The 24,798-nt window shown below is 43.2% G+C and overlaps 1 protein-coding gene across 2 annotated transcripts; it reads right to left on the bottom strand.

Moving 5' to 3' along the window:
- Nucleotides 1-316: 316 nt before the first annotated feature.
- LOC146190987 (uncharacterized) lies at nt 317-24,391 on the bottom strand. 2 transcript variants are annotated; one of them, XM_084601404.1, is made up of 6 exons: nt 23,670-24,391; nt 22,637-22,948; nt 14,990-15,138; nt 9,010-9,150; nt 6,488-7,388; nt 317-2,118 (listed from the first exon to the last, which is right to left on the bottom strand). In XM_084601404.1, the coding sequence occupies exons 1-6, from the start codon at nt 24,123-24,125 to the stop codon at nt 1,912-1,914; spliced, it is 2,166 nt and encodes a 721-aa protein (XP_084457530.1). In that variant the 5' UTR covers nt 24,126-24,391; the 3' UTR covers nt 317-1,911. The 2 variants fall into 2 exon arrangements, with proteins under 2 accessions (XP_084457530.1, XP_084457531.1); XM_084601405.1 differs by having other exon boundaries at nt 318-2,118; nt 9,016-9,150.
- Nucleotides 24,392-24,798: the final 407 nt, after the last annotated feature.

The raw sequence follows: 24,798 nt of genomic DNA, 5'->3' as shown, positions 1-24,798 counted from the left end.
AATCGGAAGGAAGTGTAGTGCACCTGTAAAGAACGATTGTAATGTCCTTAATTGAGCAGAGCACAAGCACTACTCTGCGACTAGTGCATCTTGAAAGTTATGTGGTAAGGCGCAACGTCTGGACACTACATATGGGCTGTGAGAGATGCCATAGTAAAGGACTTCATTTACTGCACCCTAACTGTTGCAAGTGCTAATAGCCTTAATCCCTTTTTTTTTTTCTAACACTGATGAAATATACACAAACCTTAATGTAATGTTTTTCATACATTATCGACATCTGTATGTGTAATTTTGAAAAGCCGGGCCAAGTTGTATTGTGCACATGCACTGGGAGCCTCAATCAACTCTGATGAAGAATGCTAAAACGGCAAGCGAGCAGTACAGCTGAACACTGTAAAAAGGCATGCCACTCACCTGATTTGTGAAATTCTCTTGGGCTATGGCATCACTGTTCCCCAAAAGTGTTAAAGGTGAAATGTTTATGAGTAAAGCTCGGTAAATTTATTTCAGCAGTATATGCATAATCTATGGCTGGCGCTAGCTAAGGCATTCAGTAAAGCTCTGTTGGTTGCAGTTTATCGTTACCGCCTGAAATATAGAAAAAATTTTTGAAACAGTGCTTAAATTAGGCGATTGAAGCAAACTTTATTTTTTTTATGGTGCAGTAACGTTTGTCTAATATAGGTTAGAATTTCATAGACGTTATCGACACATAACTGCAATATTAAAGAGTTCAGTCCTGACTTCCATTACAATGGGTTATTGTGCTCAGTATGAATTGTAAGCAGTACAAGAAGCTTCACGGGTTGCGTATTTGCATGTTACACAACATTCGTTTCTAACGCTAATTTCAAGTCCTTGTGGAACATTTCATAACGTTTTAAACATAAAAAATAATTATGTGTCAAGTTACATTATGGTATACTAATACTTGATTACTAGCAGTATTCACTTTTATCTAAAATGTTGCACGAGCGTTTTGGACATGGCATACCTCGTATGTTAAATTTTAATGCTAGGCTAATGTTATCCTAGAACAAATAATGTTATTTCAATGTTCATAATGATAAGTGAATAATGCTAAAATATAACGTTTTCTGCTACCTGGTTAAGCAACTTTTTCATCTGCCAAATTACATCATAAGGTACAGAGTGACCTGCATATTTCTGCCTCTTTCCTGCCTCTTTCAGACGTTATGTTCTGCTACAGAGGAAAACGTGAAAATTTATGTGCACATATTTGAACCCCCTATTTTGCAAAAATAACATGAGTGGCTAAAAAACTAAGAATTCACGCACGGTGCATCCTTCCATGATGATGGAACTGCAACTCTGTTCTTAAAAAAATGTCCAATTATTTTTTTTATCATCCAAAGATGTTTCCACAATGAAAACTAAACTCAGCTGCAATGTCCTTTGGTAAAACCTTTCTCTGTGTAACAGAATAAAAAAGCTACAACAGCCGAGAGCTCTTCCTAGGCACACTGCAAAGTTCCACAGTGTACATATTTATTTACTGTTTTTTTTTTATTCTTCTTTCTAGACATGAAGTGGCTCTACTTATTCTGTCTAGTAGGTATTCCAAAAATAGCCACCATCACTGAATTCATAAAGATGGGTCTAGACGATTCTAAAAGAATTTGAAAAGTTACACCCACAGTGCCGCAAGAAGCTATTGAAGCAAGATCGGGGCAAGGCACCATGTAACAGCACCAGGTGCCACTTGTCAATTCTCAGCGACACTCTAAGCAATACATCAGTGCAATTGCATCCTATCAACACTGTTTCATGCAAATAAGAGCTGTGTCAATGCTATGGCAGTAAGCACAACACAAGGAACCGATTCTGAGCATGTGTATATTTACAAAGCAGACCAACAGTGTGATGGGAGACCAGCATGGACTCCAGTCAGCTTTGGCTTGCTCTAATGAGGACAGGGGGGTTTTTGCCGGACTGCACCTTTGCCTCAAGGGCCCTCTGGCGTTTTTTGGCTTCAAGATTCCTCAGCAACTTCTCCCGCAGCACCTGCTCCTGGTGCAACAGATGCTCACGAAGGTTGTCTTCCTCCGCTTCGCAGCTCTTTTTCTTCTCTTCTTCTTCCTGCAATTTTTGTGCCTGAAAAGAAAGGTCAAGGAATCATGACAAATACTTTGAATCAAACCACGTTGTTGAAAAAGAAGAATCCAACCACACTCGCAATGCGACAAGGAATGTACAGGAAACAACCTTATCATAAGTATAAAAAAAAAAAGAAAAAAAAAAGATGCGTCTAGCATGTTTGCGACCCACAGCAGTGTCATATATTTTGTACTTCCACCTTGTTCCACCTCCCCTACTATTGAAAAATGTTTTCACAGGCCGCACAGCAGCATACAGCTTATAAAAACCCATTTTTAACACCTATCAAAATAATGTGATACCTAAGATGTGATGCGTGATGCTTGCTTTTTATCAGAAACTAATTGAAATAAATTACTAAGGCTTCTCTTGACATATAGGCATGTCATCTACTTTAAGGGGATACAGAAGATGACAATGCCAAGCAATTACTGTTCTCAGTGAAAATTCTTTTGGCCCTTTTGGGTGTGCTGCCATTTCTTCAGCTACATTATAATGGCACCCTTAGCACTCGGGAAGTCGGATTTAAGAATTCCCCTGCAGTCGCTTCACACTTGCAACTTCGTTACTGGCCTTTTTGACGCAAATGGTTGGTTTAGCAAAGCATCTGCAAACCGCATCCAAAAAATCAATTCGCAAGCATTTCACTTGCAGACTGGACAGTGATAATGACACCTGTATTCAGTTAGTGGTCTTTTCTGGCTTATAAAAGGTTATTTTCAGTGACTGTGCATCTTAGTGACCAGAATGCAGAAATGTATCGATACAGGCTAGCTTCAATTTGCATTCGGCGTCTCAGCACCCCTTTAAGATGCTACGTGCTCGCAAAATGGCCAAGCAATCTGCTCAGAAAAGAACTTGCGCAACACTCTCACTGAAGAAGTTTTAGCGTCATTTAAGATGGTGGCCACTAGTTTGAATTTTATATTTTAACTCCCTGTGAACTCCTCTCCGCAGTTTTTAGATCTAAAACAGTTTTTTAATGATATTCACCAGTGTTTGGCATATATTCCAAGGACAACAAGGTTCTGTCGCCTTATCACTCCTGCCACTCAAAAAAGAGTCAAGAGGGGAATCTCATCTACCTGCGTTGCCTCTAGTTAAAACGTGTTTGCACCCATGGTGGAGACTAGTTTTTTTTCTCAAATGTCTCGCCTACGTTCCGACGGCTTCCCCTGTCCTCCTCAAGGGAGTTGCAAGCCTTTGGCCTATGCCACAACACACTGGTTCACGCTAGATAACCACCAGTGGCCGAAGTATGAAGTTCTTATGCATACAAGGTCTCGCATGGTCTGAGGTGGGCGAGCAGTAAATTCGATGTGAGCATTTTCTATTTGGCGCACAGCAAGCTGTGTTGTCTGTGCCAACTGATCAAGAATGACAACTAGCTAGCTAGCTAGCTAGCTGTGGCATCAGTCACAGAACTAGGTATGTGCCCTGCAAAACAGCAGTGGTATATGAAATCCGCTCATCTGCAGCTTAGTTTATATGGGACAGACGGGACGCTGCATCAACAAGTGTTTATAGGGGCATAGCAACTCCCTAGGCTCACACTGCGGATGGATGTTTAAGTGTAAGTCATTTTTCAAGGAAACCAAGATGATTAGCAGCGCCAGAGACAAGGTGCATGATATTTATGAAGCCTTGGACATTCACAAATATGGTTCCAATAACTGGGTTAGCGAGCCTTCTGTGCACTAGTAAAAGGAGGAATTTAGCTTCCTTGGCTTGATAAGGTAACCATGTTTTATGTAAACAGTGGAGTGTTTGGCACGCGTGCATACTGTTGTTTGAAGGAAGTATGAGGCATTGCTTCAATAAACTGATTGTAATTCTGTGCTCGTCCTGCCCACTTCTCTCCTGTGTCCTGCCCTACACGCAGTTTGATGCTTCATTATGCCCTAAGACATGTTTTGAATGTAGTAAACACTCTTTCTCAATCGTTAGATTGTGTTGTCATGAATATCTGAGCCAAATCATCCGTGCTTCTGCACAACATAAAATACATTACACTCAAAAGTTAGCAAGCTCTTTCCAGTGATACTATCAAACTCGCTCCCTTCTTCAGCATATGCCTACACATGTAAGTTAAAGAATGACTAAGAGTAGATTCTTTTAGCTGTCACATAGCTACTGTGGCTGTGGCCAGCCAGCCACTTTGCACCCGCATATCGGCAATGTACGCATCCCTGGGGAATTTCTGTGGACTTCGGAAGTCCTGCAGTGGGGCCAAGTGGATGAGGTCAAAGGCCAAAGGTTGAGGTCAAACCAAACTGTTTGGTTTGGTTTGGTTTATAGGGTTCAGCATCTCAAAAGCAACATCAGCTACGAGGGGCAGCATAGTGGAAAGCCTGGAAATTTCGACCATGAAAGGTTTTTTCTTTAATACCCCTGCCACATAAGCATTTTCGATCCTCATTGAACTCAATCTGCATTGAGGTTTTTAAGAAGGATTGAAACATCTGGTGCTACACGGTCGTTTTGAATGACAATTGAGAAGTTTCCTTTTTGTGCGCTTGGTGACGTCAAATGTGGCGGCGCCCGCTCTTGAATGTGCTTGAAAACTCAAGAGCGCTTGAGGAAGCGACTTCGAGCCAAGCAGACTTGGGCTCGATTGCACTTGAAAGTTGCCGTGTGACAACCTCGATCTACATTGAGTTGAATGCAGATGGAGTTCAATGAGATCGAAAGTGTTCATGTGACAAAGGTATAATATGCATTGACAAAGCATACTAAATGGGTGTCGTAAGTTTCCTTGGGATCAACATTCGAATGCCCCAATAACTGAGTCCCCACAGCGAGACACATGCTTGTAAAAAGGGGTGACAAGTGAGGAAAAAACATTTTTCAAAATCTCGGGTATACTGCATCTTTATTATATTCAAATATTTAGGAGAATCCCCCAAGGTGGAGTAGATTTGTAATAAGGGAGTAATTACTCACTGACATCCACTCAAACACTCAAGACATCCACTCATACGGCTACAAAAAAAGGCTATACAGCTTTCTCAGAAACTATGTAGTTAAAGAAAAATTTGTCCTGGTCTGGGGATCGAACCCGGGAACACCGCCTTTCCGGGTCAGTTACTATACTAACTGAGCTAACCAGGACGGTCAGCAGAACAGATGGTAGGGTGAGAATAAATTTACCTATAACTCGAAGTGGGAACTCGAACTCCACCTTGGGGGATTCCCCTAAATACCTGACCAACACCATTCCCACTTCGAGTTATAGATCAATTCGCTCTCGCCCTACCATCTGATCTGCTGACCGTTCCGGTTAGCTCAGTTGGTAGAGTGACTGCCCCGGAAAGGCAGTGGTCCCGGGTTCGAATCCCGGACCAGGACGAATTTTTCTTAAACTACAAGTTTTTCAAAAAGCTGTATAGCTTTCCTTTGTAGCCGTATGGGTGCGCTTGGGTAGATGTCAATGAGTAATTGCTCCCTTATTACATCTTTATTATATAGCACTGCAATGCCCCTTTAACGGGAACCCTTTTTTTTTTTTCAATTCAGTCCATGGGAAACTAACTAAGCATTTTTTCACGCATTTTTTCACACATGAGAGTGTCATTGAATAGCAATTCATTCACGTCATATCTTGATTGCTAAATAGTTTCTTCTTCTCATACACACACACACACGAGCTGTGGCACAACTTCAACACTTTGCTGAGTGCAGCTTGTAAAGCAAGTGCTCTATTATGCAACAAGAGTCGGGGAGTTATCTGAATGTTCTGTCACATGAGTGCAATGAACTGTTGGGAAAAATGGCATGTGCAGCATCCTATTTCTTCCAACTGTCAACATCTCTTTGCGTTGTTTCCACATGCATGTGTTATGACTTACTTTTGTTTACCAGCAACCACACCTGCCATGACTACATTTCCAACCACAGTATTTGTCAATAAACTAATAAACGAAGTACCAAAAAAGGAGCAAGCAGCAAAAAGTGGAGGACTGCAGGTGACAGCAGAGGCCTACCACCTGTGCCACAAATACAAAAAACAGGCAGTGCATGTAGTTGTGGAAAATGGTGCACTGCACAGCTCATGAACAGATTGCACAATTAGGCTTGGCCTCAGCAACTAGGGATCAGTTGCGTGCTGATGATGGAGGTGATGCTAAAGTGCAAGCGGGATTACTATTGCATGAATTAAGTTTGCAATTATTCTACCTGCCCCTAGAGAAAAAAAAAAAAAAGAACAGTGCACTTTCTACTACAGCTCCTGAAAGTCCTCCAAAAGCTTTGCAAGTAGCTAGCTGCTTTATGTATCTTAGACTGCTGACCTGATGGTGCACAACTCAGTCTACCCAGTGACAAAAAATATCAGACTGGTGCACTCATCAAGAAGTTACTGGCTTACCCGAACAAGATCGAAAAGTTCCTGAAGCAAATGAGTTGCCTGCAGCTTGCGTGTGGCCTCTGCAGCACACTCCTGCTGTCTTGCTTGAGACTCTGCTACCTGGCGCTGTTCCTCAGCTATGCGTTTCTGCTCTTCAATGCGTTCCTGTTCAGCAATATACTCCTGTTCAGCTATTCGTTGTAGTTCTGTGATACGCTGCTGTTCAGCAAGTTTCTGTTCATCAGCGAGTCTTTGCTGTTCTGCAGCACACTGTTCTTCTGCAAGGCACTTTTGTTCAACTGTATGTTGTAGATCTCCAAGGCATTGTTTTGCAGCAAGACGTTGCAGCTCCTCTGACTGCCTTGTGGAAGCATCTTCAACACCAGAGGAAAAACAATCCTCTTTTTTCCTGCGTTTGTGCTTAGCCTTTTTCCTGTCACTGCTCCGCTTACGGTTGCTCTCGTGATGCCATTTAAGCTGGGCTTTCTGCTTCTTTCGTTTCCTATGTTCCTCTTCAACCTTCTTTCGTTTCTTACTTTCCTCCTCTTCCTTCTTTCGTTTCTTACCTTCCCCCTCTTCCTTCTTTCGCTTGCTGTCTTCCTCTTCTTCCCTCCTTCGTTTCCTATCTTCTTCCTCTTCTTTCTTTCGCCTTCTGTCTTCCTCTTCCTCTCTTTTTCTTTTCCTGTCTTCTTCTTCTTCCTTCTTTCGCTTCCTCTTTTCCTCTTCCTCTTTCTTTCTCTTCTTGTCTTCCTCTTCTTCCATCTTTCTCTTCTTGTCTTTTTCTTCTTCCATCTTTTGCTTCCTCTCTTCCTCTTCCTCCTTTCGCTTTTTCTCTTCCTCTTCCTCATTTTTTCTTAAGTCCTCTTCTCTTTTCCTCCTAGCCGATTCCTCTTCCCATTTTCTCTTCAGCTCCTCTTGATACCTAGACACAAGAGGAAGCATTATAGTATCAGAGGAAAGGCTACCATCAGCAGAATTATGGTTTGATCTGCCACCAAGTGTTGCGCAGGTCTATGATACTGCATATTCTGTATTTATCTGCCTGGGCTGCAAAAAAATATTTTCTGCAAACTATTCAACTATTTGTACTCGGCCACCAACTACAAGGTAGCTTGTGATGACTTAAGTTTTTCCATAAGTCGCCATCAGAATGTTGTCTGTATTTTCCAGATTTGGTGAAAATATGGCAGACGGCTGTGGCAGAGTTAATTCGCCGAGGCAAACAAAGCAGCAGTCTCGACCGACTGCGCCATCTGGCTAGCTATGAAGCAACCAATGTCCCATAATCTGGCGCATCCTAACTGGCTGCTTTACTTACCTTAACAAAGCATTCTGCAGCAGCATTCTGTTGAATCAAGAAAAGTCAGGCAAGTTCCAATGTTAAATTATATCCCTGCTACATGGGCGCTTTGAATACCTTCAACATAATACCATTCCACTCAACTGCCGAGCATTTGCTGCTACATGATGTTTTTCAAAGGCATTCGGTTCAAATGACATTCCAGTCAATGCAGCACTATGAGATTTTGGAATGCCTTTGACTTGTAAACTCACAAAGAGCATTTCAGTATCACAGGTTGGGCACAGCCCAAGTACTATGCGACACCATAAGAGGTCTGTGTCGCGAGACAACCTAGCATTGTCGGAGCTGTCAGTATGTGCATAGTTTGTGCTCAAGTGTAATGTGACCAGTGAAAGCGTGAGGCAGCGGCAGCTGGTGTAGGCTCTGCGCAGACTTAATATCTATTACTTTTATTGCATGCATCTTTAAATAAATTGACCACATATAATACAATGGTGAACCCATAGTAGAAATGGCAAAAGCAAAGATGGCTATGCTGCCCAAAGACCAGTTTTTATCCCCAATTTAAAAACAAATGCATTTTATTATTGAAAACAGCAGTCTTAATGAGATATGCAAGAAGAAATAAAATGTTGCAGCTAAAATTCTTATGTAGCCTTTAAGTTTGAATGCCATTCAAAGCACCCATGTAGCAAGGGTATTATTGAAAGACTTAGACCATCACAAGCTTCTTGTCGATCACGTTTAAGTCAAAACAGTCCAGTAGTTTGCAGGGCAGAATTTTTTACAACCTGGACAGATAAATATGGAACACACAGTATAACAAGGAACAAGGCATCCTAACACCTTACCACGACTGCATGCTTGTTACAGTAACCAAAGATGTATACGCAAACATTTTACAAGCAGCACAGCTGCAAATGAACCTGATGTGGCATAAAGGTTGCTTTTCCCTTTAAACATTTCAACACAGGTTTACTAAGCCAGTACCCGGGCACCCCTCCTCTGTAGTTACAGGCATGGTGGGATCTGCACCACTGCTAAAGAAACAGCACCGACAGCAATGAGCCGACAAAAGCCTTGCTCTTAGACCTAATGCATCCCAAAGCCAAGCCATACAGAGCTACTGCAATGTTAAGCTGTGTCAGGCAAAGTGAAGAAACTGCTTTCTCCAGAACAGAATGCCAGCTTAGAGCCTGCTAATGAACTGGCCTAGACTGATAGATGTTAAATTCCTCACAGGCACCTCTTCATGGCTTCCTCCTCTTCCTTCCTTCTTTTAGCTTCGTCTTCTTCCTCGCGCCTTTTGCGCTCTTCGCGTCGACGCTGCCGCTCTTCGCGCCTACGTTCCCTCTGCTCCTCTTCCTCCCGCTGACGCCGCCTGCGACAAACAGAATCACTTGTGCTAAGTGAAATTAACGCCCTGGACAGTTCCCTTAAATTCACCCAGTGAACCAGAGCACCAACAGGCTTCTTGCCATACTGTACCAAAATGCATGTCATTCCTTACAGCCCCTGATCAAAGCAAGCTGGATTTGTTCAGTACATCTCTCTTCTATGCCTAACGTCTATGCCTAATGCCTGGCTTCAGCAGAAGGAAAAGAATAGCCCATATTGTATAATAAAAATTCTAGACGGGCACTTCGGACTACTAAAGTGCAATGAGGCGAAAACCTTTGTTTTAAACGCTGCTGATTCCTGCCTTACTACGTCTGCTTCTGTGTGCAGTGTGGTGCGGCCTTTGAAGAAGCGCCAAATAAAAGGCGCAGCACGAACACGAGTATCAGATACTTGGCGGAATCAGCTTCACATATGCATTATGTGACGTCAGTTCTGGTTATTAGACATGACCAGATGTGACGTCATGACGGTATCACATTCGCCATGATATCACATCCGGTCATAACCGATAATGTCACCAGGTGATGACGTCACAATCAGTCACGAGTGCTGACATCGCTATCACTATCATCATCAACTGTCACTGCCATAACCAGGAACTATCACTGTCATCATCATTATCACTAACTGTCGCTACCGGTCACTATCTACCAGTAACTAAAGTTCCTCACTGACAGATTTAAAGGCAAACAAGAATCTTGCGAAGAAGTGTGACACTTCTTGCGGATGCATGAACGGACAGACACATTCATGAGCTCATAAAGGCTTTCGCCTTAAAATCTGACCTATTACGTGGCGTCTAGGTTGTTTCTAGACATGTCCAACTGACCAGTTTGCTCAGGCTTTCATACTGCAGTGTAAACCATCTGTTCAAACCAAAGGACAAAGGTGCGTGCTCTAAAGGTCTCTCATGTAATAGTCATGGCACAAACTGACTCCTAGCTTCAGGTTGCGGAAGCATATTTCATACTGCATATTGCAACTGGAATTGCAATGTGCAATAAATGATGTGTACATACAGTTAAGCCTCTATGCAACAAACCTCCATGTAGCAAATTTCTCAATATTACGAACATTTCTGATTCACCAATGCTGGCCCTTACCAAGTGCATGTATTTGAAAACTCCATGTAACAACACGTTGCGGTGGTTGACCTTGATATAACAACCTCGTGACGCTGACTATCTTTTAGCTAGTGCTGAATTATTGAAAATTTCACAGAACCTTGCAAGTTTCATGACGATGAAGCAGAAATTGACGTGTGGGGAACATCTACGATTGCAACAAGCAACCACAGTTTATACAATGTGCTAAGTCTCAGCGCTGAGGGCGCATCTATGTGGCAACACAGCTGTCTCCACTGCTTTTTCTTTTGGAACAGGTATGCTCAAAAGCAGTGAAAAATAACAGATTAAAGAAAAGAAATACATGGGGCGAGCTGAGAGTGCCCACTGCCGCTACGCGGTTGCTCATGAGATTCCGGCGCCGATAGCTCATGCATGATGATAGTAGGGCCAAAACGACATCCTTGGGGCAACTCTGCCTGGTATACACATACCACCCTTACCCCGCAACATGCATGCATGTTGAGGGGTAAGTAAACCATGCTAGCCACATGAAGCCTCGTATCTGCACATTTCTCTACCACTACCCAGACCCAACAAAGATTATCTATACACACTGTTATGTCAAGACTCAGCTAGGCACGGTGACTACCACAGCCCAAAAACAACTCCCTGTTGTCACCCACTTCTCCCATGTTCCCACCCCCTTATCTCTCGAGACCCAGGCCTTAGTATCCGTCATACTTTGCCATATCATTCCTGGCCATCACATCATAATTACCGACAGCCAAGACGCACTTAGTGCTTTTCTTGACTACGCGCCTACCCCCCCTCGGACCATGCGGCGTCAACTCTCAGTTCACAACTCTTTAACAGGGCATGACCTATACACTAGACACTGGGTCACGACAAAGTGCTGGGCTGATCAACTCTTCATGCCACAGATCTTCTGGGAGACTCGCGCACTCCTTTGCTCCCCCACTATCACCCCCCCCCCCCCCCCCACAGACTGCCAAAAACAAGCTAGGCACCTCAAGACGCCATGGCAGACTGCTTCCTACTACCATACCTTTACAAGCCCTATCCCCATTGAGATACCTGCTCTGTCCGACAAACACAGACACAAAGTCTTCTCTACCCTCACATCCTTCGTTACCTCGCTGGTCATCTTTTCTGCCCTAAATGGGCTTAATGCTAGGGATGCCCTGATATTGTGAATGTGATGTGGGACTGCTCACACAGCCTCCAATGTTGTCAAGAGCATCAACTCTCCCACCCAATTATCCACCTCAATCATGTCGATAGTGGTTCGCTCCACCCGAGGGGAAAGACACGGTGACATACTGGAAGGTTCTCATGTGCCAGATTTTCAACAGGGCCCTCCCAGATGTGCAATCGTTTTTATTATTGTTTTTCTTTTTGGCCCTGGACTAAGGGCCCACTTATCTTTCTTTTTGTTTTAATGCAATAAGGCTTGCTCACTTATTCACTTTGCAGCGCGAACAGCGGAGAGCGACGACGACGCGAGGCAGAGTCGGTTTGAAATGGTGGCAGGCGAGCAGGAACATGCGCGAAGACACAGGCGCCTTCTTGCCTGATGGTGGCGCAGCTGCACTCTCTCTCTCCTAGCCTGGCCATGGTGCCTCCAGCAGACTCTGACTTCTCCACCATCCCCTCTCCCCACCCTCTTGTTTCGAGGTTGAAACCACGGCAGAGGTTGAAACTAGTTTTGCAGTCATGTCGTGCCTTTAGCGCGATCACGAAATGTTTCACTGCCTCTGTAACTTACGAAAATGGGCATTTACTATAACCACTTTCAAGGTGGTTTTCCTTACATTCACTCCTCAATCTCGCTTCCGTTCTGCATTGTCATTTCGAATTTTGATGTGAAAACTGCATAACGGAAACCTGGATGCAACAAAACAAAAGTGGCCATTTTCCAGTTTTGTCAGAGCTAGATTTACCTGTGTTCCTGTAACAACAAAGTATACCAACCTTTGCAACACTTGACAAGACCGCAGCAGACAGTAACTAACATGGAAGCTCACGATGGGGGTAACCAAAATATCACTATCATCATCATCACCAACCTGACTATACCCACTGCAGGGCGAAGGCCTCTCCCATATTTCTCCTAATATATATCTCCTAAAATATCACTATAGTGGCCACAATAAAGGGCACCACCACTGTTCCTCCGAAGGTAATCATTTCAGGCTTTAAGGGGTGTAGGCAATAAATTTTTTGTGCAATTGTTTTTAATGGTGGCGCGACCACAATGCAGTAAATGACACATACGTAGTAGCATTGTTTATTCAATAGTGAGCCATAACAAGTAATAATTCGCTCTGCTGTATTTACTCAATTCTAAGAACCTTCATTCTTCAAGATCACAATGTTGAAAGTGAGGGGGGGAAGGTGTTTAGGTCCCCCCCTCCCCCCTTCCTATTTTCAAGGTAAACATCATTGGCAAACGCAATTACAGTTCACTTGAACTTCGAGCTGGGGCTGCCCTCTCCAAACTCATTATGACTTCAGTTACGGCTGTCACACACCTGACATCAAACAAAGCAACACGGGCCTGTGATGTCTGCAAAACCTGCTGGCTTCCGTTGAATGGCCGCTGATAGAGTTATCGGGGTCACTTTTGGCATTCTGTACCCCCAGCTATCGTGTAGTGTCTGGACACAGCAACACAAAAAGGTAGAAATCGTGCACCCGACGCCGCGCCACATCGGCACTCAGACAGTTCAGGCTTGAAGACTAAGTAAGTGCTGGCAGGCTTGTCTATGCACTCTTCCTTAGTAAAAAATGGGGTGCTCAGATTTGCATGGAAGCTGTTTTGACAAAACTTTTTTGCGAAGTTAGAGATCAAAGGGAGCTAGTAGAACCCCTTTATAGTAAAGTCACAGGGACCAGTAAGAAAACCTTTACTATATAAGAATCTTTACGAAATCTGTTGTTGGTGAAAATCCATGGTCTCGAAGATGCTGTCTGGTAATTAAATGGCTACTTACTGAACATGTCTTGTTGCTTAATGAACAAACAACTCTAAAATACCTTCCATAACTCTCTTATTGTCTCTTCGAGCAATTTTATTTTTTCAGTTATACAAAATTTTTTTTTTTTACATCTTACATGAGGGCAATGTGGTTTCAAATATGAAAGCTTAATTTCAGGTAAATACCAAGGCCTTGCATGAACACGGCATCATTTTCCACTGTTTCTGTCTTTCTTTTAAAATGCAATAGATGAGAAAATGAAAAATCTGCGTGGCAATCAAGCACTGCAAGACCGCATACGCCGCGTCTCCAGTTCTTGCCAGCACTGCCTCGTGCTGCACAGTGCTACGAATGTGCGGCCATTTCTTCCTCCCCTTATTTCTCGCTGCATTTTTACTCTCTTGCTTTCTGAATGGAGCGCGCTGCCTTCTTTCCATGTTTGTAGACAGCTTTACTTTTTTCTGCCCCTTACACGCTGCATGCTTTTCCTCACAGCTCCAAGACCTACGTGAAGTTGGCTTCTTCTGAGTGCTGTTAAGCTTGGTAGCAAAGCCATTAAAAAAAAAACAAAAAACGATGTTTCTATTTCTTAAAAAAAAAAAAAAAAAAAGCCTCGCGATTTTAAATAGCGCTCGTGCGGCATTGCCATTTCGTGGGAAGTCGTCGCCGCGGCCAGAAGCACTTTACTATAACCAATGCCAACGACTTGCCAAAAATAATAACGACCAATAACGACTTGCCAAAAATGTCCTCACTATAAAGGTGGGAAAATGTCGAGCCGTCTGTGAAAAATGAACTGGGACTTCAGTTTCACTTAACTATAACAGAGCTTCTACTATATCCGAGTTTAGTATAGCAGCGTTCTACTATGATCAACAAGTACTTTCTTTTGAGCAAGTTGGCTTATTTTTTCAAAGGTATATGCACTTTCAAAAAGCAAAAAAGGCTAAACGAAGTGAAACATGTATACTCTGTGTGTATTTTACGTGTTACTTAAAATACAGCATGAACATGCTTTTTATGCTGTGCAGTCTTAGGTGCTCTGAACATAATTTATGTGTTTCTTTACTTTTTTTTTTGTCCATCTCCCTTGCGCAAGTATGCATCTTTAAGGCAGAAGAAATAATACGAACCATACCAAGCCTGAATAGATTTGCTGTTTTGCCATTCCGACTTACTCCACCTCTTATGCTAGCCTGTTCCAGAAGCCAAAAGAACAGCAAATGGTCAAACGGTTATTATACCGCAGTTTATGTATGCCTTGCATGGCCTCATGTATGTATTTGTGACACCATAAGTACCTCTTGACTGTTAAAACGAAATCAAAATTATAAGTAAAAGAAAATAACAAATTATTTACCGGGCATGAGCCAATATCACATGGTATCTATATTTACTAATGTCTTGTCTTATACAGAAGCCCACAATGAACAATTTGTTTCCCGCACCCTTTGAGCAAAATCAGTAACTCCATCTGTCAAAGCTTATTGCTGAAGAGGAAAGAGAAAAAAAAAAAAAAGAAGCATCAGTGTAGGCTGCCTTTCAGCTTGTATGCCCCGTTCAAGAAGCCAGACCAATGTCACACTGACCTTCTTTTAATCAGCATGCTAGCGGTTGATCTTGCGCCACTTCAGAATGCGCCTCCTAGGGCTACTTACTATTCTGCGGTATGGATATTTCACGTCCACAAAGCTTACAGCCTCAAGCAATGGACTGTAATTCAGTCAGGAGAGTTATGCACTGCCATGCTCACCTTTCTGCCTCTCGCATCCGTTCTTCTTCCAGACGTTCCCGCAGAACCCGCTCCTCCCGCTCTTTTTCCAGGACCTCCAGCTTCCGCCTCTCCTGCTGCCGCCTCTGGATGCTGTCATCACTCAGGTGCCTCGACTTGTCAAAGTCCACCTGCACCAAGAGCAGCAACAGGCACTCGTCAGCCCTGCCCTCGAATTCTAGCAACAAGTTTTGCCTACTTGGCTGTAAGTCTTTTATCGAGCAATGTAAATTAGGCTGCTGCAGGTACCCTCAGAGTTGGTTACCTCTTCTTCAATGGGAAGAAAGTGCACTTTGGGAGTTCCTTTTTCTTAAAAAACAGCCAACACTGTGTGGTGTAGGTCCAAGCTGTAGGGTGGCTGGTACAGAACAGACACTTTGTTCTTCTGCTCGACAAAGGTCGCTGCAATGGTGGTGAAAGAGTGTCGATTCTGTACTGTGCCAAAGGATAGCATGCTTTTGGGAAAGAGGGCACTAGGGCACTGCTAAATTTTATTTGGATGTAGCAATTTCAAATTCCACTTTAAAGTGGAAATCAGCTGCACTAGAGTTCAGTTCACCCCAACTTTAAAAAATGTCTTCATATTTATGCTCACCTTTCAGTAGTTTTGTCTGCATTTCATTCAATACCAGCACTACCTTCAGACCATACGCCTTTCTTTCACCACATCATAGCAATCGACACAGCAACCTCGGAACTGCTGTTGAAGCATCTGCTGTTGAACCAGGCAGATGAGTTCTTATTCAACCTCAGAAACCAAGCGGACCCAGATAATGCATTGCACATGCGGCCATTTCCTCCGCCTGTTCTTCTCCATAACCAACGATGGTTAAGAAGAACCATGCTCAGGGCAAGGAGGTTCAATAAAACTTCTCGAGTGGCAGTCCCCCAAACGCACCAATGTGAGTGCGTTTAGCCTGCGGCAGCCAAGTTGCAAGGGGCAAACGTGGCACTGGCCAGCGCAAGTGCACCACGCGAGTTTCATGAGGATTTGCGTGCGTGCACAGTAGAGGAAGTCGTAATGAAGTCATTCAGGTGTTAAAATCCTTTATTGAGAGTGCCAATATTATGTTTCTCGCACCTCATGTTGCGATAAGACTAGATACAACCAGTGGCAGATTGGCATGTTCTGTCAATTTTGCCAATGCTTTCTGGACTAGAAAACATTCTCCTGAGTTATCAAATGATACTTGCGTTGCAGATATTTATTACAGACTACCAGTCCTTTCCAGAACTAAGGTAGGAGTGGAGTCAATAGATGCATAATGACAGAATCATCATCTAATAGATTATAATCATAGTGCAATACAAATAGTCATCTAGCGGTTTACATTTGTGTGATAGTAATGCACGCCGATTTATTGAGGTTCAATGATATTTGTCATAATTTATGCCAGTCGCTTATTTTATCTATGTACTGATTTTTGTAGTCTAATTTCATCACCTACTGTCTGAATCCTAGTGTAAATGATGCAGCAGACTGCAAAGAAACTTGAGGGAACAGGGTAGGCACTATTCCTGCCATGCATTTTAGCTAATGTTTGTGACCCTTTTTCTCATGATCTGCTCGGGTTAGAGCATTCATCATTATAATCAGCAATCGGAGGTAGTGATACCGAACTAGGATTATTGTTTTCTGAATGTTGGATTTTTTTTTTCTACTAGGACTACCAAATTTTAAAGCCAAAATCCATGTAAATTACCTTTAAATCGAAACTCTCGTGATGAATGTTGATAATTCTAGCTTAGCACACTGTCAGTAGTGTTTACTCAATAGCTGTAAATTCTTATCCCCCTAGCTCCAGTAGGTTTTGAGAAACAGGGTCAAATGCTGCAAAACTTCATGTTTTGAGATAATTGCCTTTGAAGTTGAAGAAAGAGCTTTATTACAACATAAAACTCTAGAAATACATGCTGATTAATTTTTTCAATAGCCACTGGCCTATTAGTCACCTCCATTATGAATACTTCTTTTCTGCGCTAGCTTGTAGTAACCGCGGCATTCGACGCTGGATTGTGTTGCGGGGATTTGGTGTCATTGCTGATCGATTTATGCTGGTTCCCGTCGAAACGTCACCTTCTCAACCACTTCTTTGTCTTCGTCATTAGATGAGCGCCAAATATCCAACTTGAAAAATAAAAAAAATTTCGGTTGCCCTCGAGAACACGCCGAGGCGCAAGCAAAATACCGCAAGTTGCTAGTAATCTGGCTGCGTCTGAATATTTGTTTGACTAAACAAAATATATGGGCTAGCTTTTCATTGTTGTCGGATGACTGACAACCATTCCACTAAATGCGAACAAAATAGGTACCGAGAAAAGATTAGGAGAGGCACAGATCTCAAGCAGGTGTGTCAAAGGGGGACGTGGATGGTTGCCGCATAGGTTTCGAAAAATGTTGATTTCAGAGTAAATATTATGTGTATGCATAAATGAAAGACTGGATTATGTAAAGGATAGAGTAGGAGTTTTGAATTACCAAAAAATAATCAATTCTTTCTGAAGTTTTGCCTACCCTGTTCCCTTAATTCAACTTGTCCATCATAATCTACTCAATGTAAAACAAGAACAATTAAGGTCCAAGTACACCTGATCTTACTTTTCATGTGCTGGATATGGTTCCTTTAATGAACACTACTTGTCGGCAATCGCTCAAGAAGCTTTCAATCTGCTGTACCAGCGAATAATTTTTAAGAACCTGCCTCATCTTCTCTGCGGTTTACTTTGTCGAAGGCGTGTGTAAAATCAAGAAATATAATGTCAGCCTGTCCCTTGAGATCAGCAATATTGCAAAAATCAAGCATTACTTCCCCAAATTGTGTTACTGTTGATAGGATGCAATGTTGTTATCACTTAAGCACTGTCAAACATGCCTAGAAATGATGTGCTTTAATAACCTTTCAAGCTGTGCATGCCAAAGCGATTGGCCGATAATTACAAGCAAGTTTTTAATCGCCCCCTTTTGGTAGCGGTATTACCTTACTCACTTTGCTATCTTCTCCAATACACCCATAGTAAGAGGTTTTTCAAAAATCAATAGAAACCTTGGAACAGCAGCTTTTTAAATTCGAAAAAAAAAGGCAGTCACTGCCAACTACAAGCATTGTAGCTCAGCCACTTCATTACAAAAGAGCAGTAAACTTTTCTTTTGAGCCATATACAGCAGGTGTGGGGCTTCCTTTTTTTGTATTTTGTCTACATGCAAGGCAGCGCTGACCGCGACCAGTGTTGCTGCCTCGCTCTCCCTCTCTAAACGCATCTCTCGGCCGCTATTGCAGCATACGGGGAAGGGGACATACTTTTTCAGAAATTCACTTGGAATATCGTCCACGTCAGATGATTTTCTCACATCAATGTCAAGTAACAATTTCGTAATGCTGTTACGGTAATATTGTTACTGATGTTGATGAGTCCATGGCATGATGATGGGCGTGTCTGGATGCTTGAAGAAGAAGAAGGAAGAATAGAACGGCTTGCCGGCACGATGATTCCCGATGAACCTTAGTCCAGGACATTCTCGGGCCACACGTTGCCATGACTCAATGGGGGAGGCCAAGGCATGCACCGCATGGCATGGGCAGGGGTCATGTGTTCATGTGCGGCGGCATCTTGAGTCGGTGGGGTCTCAGGTAGGCAAACTGGTTCAGTAGGGTCACATAGTCATCGGCTCTCTCAATGTGTCTTGTGGTCGGGGCGGGGGGGGGGGGGACGGGGCGGAGGAACGGCTGAGTCTTGCTGGGTCCGGCAGGCTTGGGAACAGCTGTGCGATGCCTCCTAACCTTCAGCTGACGGCGCAAGAAGTCGCAGGGCGCCGAAGCTCTAGACCAGGATGAGGGGGTGATAATGAAGTACCCCACACCTCCACCAAATGTTACGTGGCGGCAAGCCGGTGAACACAGGAGGACAGAGAGATGTTGGATGACCGTGAGATGACGTTTATTGAATGGTTGGCGGGCCTAGCGCGAGCGCTCCTGCCCGCGCCACTGCCCGCTTCTTCCTCCTTGCGCATCCGTAACAATATCTTCCACTGAGAGTTTCAGGTTTTCTATTCTAGGAACATTTAACAGCGCTGCAAAATCAGCTGGTTGGTTATCACTGGCTGCAAATACACAAAATAATAATTCAATACACTGCCAACCTCGAACCTTTTAGTTATTATGCCTTCTACCATGTTTAGTTCCGTAATTGGCTTCTTCGTTGGTGCCAAGTATCTCCAAACTTTTGTAGTGAAAGCTACAGTACGCTACCCTCGAGCATTTTGCCATTGCCTGAAAGAGTGCCAACTCTGATCTCTCCCTTTATGTAGGGGGAGGGGGGGTGGTATTAGAATCAGCCTGCCATGACTTTTGAATCCACGTTATCCCATGCCATACTATACTATGCCATGTATATTCATACAGCTTGTTTAAAGTGGGGCTTTATATCTGGGCTGGTAGCCTACGCGGTTGCGTCTAAAGGCGGAGTTTAAGTGTGAACCATAATTTTGTAGCGAAAGCTACACTCCGCAACCCTTGAGCATTTTTCCGGTGCCTGAAAGAGCGCCAACCCGGGCCTCCCCTTTCATGTGGGAGGATGACATCAGAATCAGCCGGCCATGATATTTGAATTCACGTTACCCCTATGCCACACAGGCATGCCCATAACAAGCATGAAAGTGGGTTCTGCACAGAACGCGGTGAACTTTGATGAATATCTGCTGATGGAATGCTGGTTGTGTTTGATGCAACGCTCTGTCGCCTTTAGCCAAAGCTTTCGCTCCGCATTCGGTTCAGCAGCATTGAACCCCTACAATTTTTTGCGCTGAGTCACGACATATCTTTTGCAGTGTAAAATCATAACACTTTTGCTTCAACTCATTAATCAGTAGCTTAAGTTTCCGGCTAAGGGCACTTATTTTGACAGAGATTTCTGTGCTAGGCATTCACTGGTGTTCCATTATTCATCTTCCTAATTTTCTTTTCACGTGTAGAATATTTTTTGTAACCAAAGGATTCAGCATACCTTCTTTCCAGGTGTTTAACGGCACTTGATGAGATATGCATTTCTGAACTAGTTTTAAAGTATATCCAAAGGTCATTTACACTAGTAGAGCCCTGAGAGCATAGTTCTTCAAATGGGCCAGCACATATAACAAAATAGTAAACAGGGCTCCAATATTAGCGCAAGTCAACTGATGACACAGTTTTGGGAATGGTATATGTATTAAGGCCTGCATTGTGTGGCATATGCTTCACCTAGAGCACTCAAGCTTTCCCTGCAAATAAGCAATGTTCACTGCCTGCGTTGCCAGTAGTGTTACAGCATAAGCCTGTTATTTTAATGGCATAAATAGCATTTGAATACCATATTAAGCTGTATGAATAGTGCGAGTAGAAGAGGAAGAAAAAAATTGGGCAAAAGCACTTAGGACTGCTTACGTCTGGGAAATTGAAAGCATCACTCTCTGTGCAGCTGAAGTTTCACTGCAAATGTTTATCAATTCATTAAAGTTCTTTCTTATAATGTGCTCGCACGTTTGTTGCACACCAGACTGGCTATATTCAGACCATGCGCAGCCTGGTAGCAAGACACGGTCAAAGTGTATTCGAGGTTTCATCTGTGTTTAGTTCACGCAATGCTTCAGTGCAATGAGACCTGTTATCATAACAGACTACTGCGTTCCCTGGTTGTATTCTACGATTACTATTGCTGTAACATCGGTACACATCCCAAACACATGTTACGTAGTAAGTTATATGCACTGCACTGTATTCACTAGAGGGCCCCTCTAAAATGGTTGAACTTTCAACTACATTTCATGGCCTATGCATTTCGCGCCTGCCTGGTGTGCAGAGAGCCTGGGTTTAAACCCCAATGCAGACCAATTTATTTCATTGAATTTATTTTTCTGACTGTATCACTCGTCTCCATTTTTATGGGTACCAATAAGAGTTGACAGCATCTAAAACAACAACAGAAACTAAACAATGACAGACAAATTTTAGCATAATAGGGCTAGTAATGCTTTCATATTAAAAACTGCCAAAGCAACAGAGAAACTACTTAGGCCCTGTTGTTCTCATCCTATTTGCATAGCTCTGCACCACTTAAGTAATCGAACTATGAGAATTTATTAGCTTGTATAATTAATTATCTTCATAAGTTCTTTATGTTGTTTTCAATTATTTGATTAGCTATACTCAGTGGCTGTTTCAGTTGATATCTGACTGTAAAATGGAGTAATCTTAACAGAAATGTTTCGGGTGGATTTCTCTGCAAGTGCATGCTTCTTGCTTGCTTCATGTCTTGCTGCTGTAAGTAATCAGATAACCTTCTTTTCAATAGAAGTTTTTCCCCTGAATAATGTGATTTGGCAGTAAAGAATGCGCAATATGTCAGGGCGTCATATCATGCATCACTTGACTTCGCCTTGGTACTTTATAGAACTAAACTGCCTTATCTCGAGGTTAATCTACTAAAATGTTTCAGGTTCGACACCACCAAACCAATTCGGATATTGGTAAAGAATTTCGTGCCCCTCCTATGCATTCACAATTAACACTTTGCCAAAATAATTCAAGCAGAATTCGATCCTTGTGCACTGTAAGTTAGGATATTGATTCACAAAGAAATGTAATGATTATTCAATAATTTGTTGACCTGCAGAGCTAGGACATTTGCTACACAATTAATATTTGGGGTTCTAGACAAAGAATTAAATTAAGAAAAAAGAAAAAATTTTGATTTGTACCTCTGCACATACTTTGTGACAAAAGCTAATATTGAAGAGGTGCACCAAGCACATCACATTGTTGAATTTTTTTTACTAGATTAGTGCTCAGCTGTAAACATTAAGATGGCTCAAGCAATCCAGACAAGTTGTCAAAAATTTCTCAGTAAAGTTTTACTCAGCATGACACAAAAAAAAGCATAAAATTTCCAGGCAAATGCTAAATAGCCTAGACTCACAAATAGAATGTTTGATATAGAAGGATAATTTGGTTATTCATCTTTTGCCCCTTGCAAGAAGGCAGACACCGGCTTCACTTTTAACATATCAACTCCACTCCTTAAGTTCTATATGACCTCCTTGGCTCAGGGTAAGGCTTCTGTTCACATTCCAACTGCTTTACAAGTTATAGCAAGTTGTGAGGACATTCCATGTACCTTTCAAGTTACTCCTTCCCCCATTTGATATTCTTTTTTTCTGCATCCTTACATTGAAGTACACTTTTCTGTTTCACCAACTTGACTGAAAGTATGCTTTGCTAGAGTGACTAACAGAACAAAAACAGGAAGCAGTCACTGAAAAGCAGGCCACTTGCTGCTACTTAATACTCTCAGTTCACCTTGGAATACGAGCTTAAATAGGTTCTAGTGCGTAGGCAAACCAACTGACATCCGCACTCTGCTTTGCAAGTACTTCAAGTGCTGCTGGCTGCTACAAAACGTTGTCCAGACATTATTGGCACCGGTATGTGGCGTTTAACATCCTGAAGCTGCATGTGGGCTATGAGGAATGCTATAGTGAAGAGCTCTGGATTAAGAAAACGAAAAACATGTGGTTGTTACCATTCTGTTCATAATGAAAGACTAGCTACTACCATGTAGCTGCTGCTTAAAACTGAGCCCATGCAGCACAGTACGCACTTTGATGTTGGCTGTGAAGGCACGTCCTTCAGGTGTCTTGAGCATAAGCTTCATGCCACGCAGCGAGTCCATGGCTTTTACAAAGCCCATGTACTCCATGTACTGGACATACACATCGAAGGTCAACTCCTGGCTGAAGGAGAAGGTCGAGATGCGTCCCACTGCAGCCTCTGCATCTTTCTGGTATGGATCGAGCAGTGGAATGTCCAGTCGCCGAACTGGCCCAGGTCCGCTGAACGCCTGTCGCACCAAATGCTCACTTGGCCGGTCAGCATCGCGACGCTTGTCAGCAAACCACTTGCATGGTAGGCCCTGTACAAAGGTATGCAGGTTGTGGAAGCACCACCATGGCACCTGAACATTTGCACAGAAACTGTACACAGCTGCCTTCAGTGCGACAGTACATTGTACATCACTATGGCTAAGGTCCCATGAGAATCGACATGAAAGATAAAATAAATACTGCTGAATTATAAACAATCAAGATTGATGCAAACACTGTCCATTGATAGTAACACTACGCAATGCTCCTAGATCTCATAAAAGTGCAGCTGAAAAGGAACGTTGTAATTTTTTACCACAATATCTCAGTAACACCTTAATAATGAAAGATATGCAAACGCCCAAATGAATTGTATGGAATCAAGTGTGCTATAGGTTTCATTCTCATTACTGCCCATGCAGCAATCCTGTCTCCTGGGATCTACTTGATAGCTTAACACATTCACAATTAATATATGTGCACAACGCATTTGCACTGAACCCGGAGGGCCCAGCGTCACACATGATGCATGTATGATCAAAACCTGAAAAACAGGGACACTGCGCGTCTGTCATCGTTTTGGACACGTCGCATGGATTCAAGCTGCGCTCAAAGCTCTTTCATTAGCGCCAGAAAAACCGTCGTTCGAGAACCGAGGACGTAGGAACAGTGACAGAAGCCGCACGAAAACACATAAAACTGCCACGAAGCTCAGTAGATGCACGCACGGGCAACGAAACCCAGTCATTCCGACCCCGTGCGCAGTCTTACCTGCACATAAATCGTGTCCGGCCGCTCACCGGGTTTCATCTCGTCCATGCCTTTGGCGTCGCGAAAGTACGAGTCCCAGTCGTGCCGCGTAGGAAATGAAACCTTAGCCTCTGCCGCACGAACGCGTAGGTTCTCTGGAAAACCGCTCAGCTTGACCGTGCTGTTTTCAAGCCGAGCGACAACCGCCTTTAGAGCATTGCGATTTTCCACTTCACCTTCGAAGCGGATGAACTCAAGAGTAGTTTTACTAATTTTTAACGTGGTGAACTCATCGGGCTTTATGGCTAGTCGCAACTTCTCCATCACTTCCCAGCTTGAAATGCTCTTTCCAGGAGTCTTCATTTGTGGCAGCTGTATGCTGACGTTCAATCGGGCGATAGTTTTGAGGTAAAGACCAAGAGAAGGGCACATTTCCACGGCGTCCGAAGTGTCCCGGCACGTCTGAATTGAGGACATCCTTGCAGAGATTCCAATTCATCTATATTACTTTCCAAAGCTAACGCACGAAGGAATGAGAAAGCGTTCGCTGGCCGCAGGACATCAATTAAAATATCGCCACCCAGATGCTGTTAAATGCATATTGTAAAAATACTTATGTTTTCACTCTCCTAAGAGCTGTAGCTTACAAATGTGTTGGGGATATTTCCTATGAGCAGCAAAATGCGTGAACTACATTGCAACGCTAATGCCACCGACTGGCACCATCCCCAACCAATAGGAACGCCGCCATGTTTGATGTAAACTAGAAACATAGTTGCTTGATCAATCAATTTCAACCCGCTAAACTGGCTAAACGCCGATGATGGCGCTACAGGCATGGTAGAAGAACAAATGGTAGCGTAACTCCCATAGAAGCCTGCGTGTCGACTCTGAGCGAGGATGGATGGATGGATGGATAAGGCTGAACCCTTTGAATCGGGCGGCGGCGCCACAGGCCGCCTAGCCGTGAATAGTAATATATAGTGTGGACCTATTCTTGCCTTAGTTTCCCAGCGCCCCCTGCGAACTGTGAGGCACAACAAACACGTGACGTTGCTTGTGACGTCACAGGGACGTACTTTTGGCGGGGAATTTGATCGTCTTTTTACTTATAAACGAAAAACAAGGCCAACAACGACGGAGGCAGAAC

The sequence above is a fragment of the Amblyomma maculatum genome, chromosome 4 (genome assembly GCF_055883805.1).
Source record: "Amblyomma maculatum isolate TAMU_Amacu chromosome 4, ASM5588380v1, whole genome shotgun sequence".
NCBI classification, from domain to species: domain Eukaryota; kingdom Metazoa; phylum Arthropoda; class Arachnida; order Ixodida; family Ixodidae; genus Amblyomma; species Amblyomma maculatum.
Note: the sequence above shows the minus strand (reverse complement) of the source record. Positions and strands in the feature narration are given on the sequence as shown.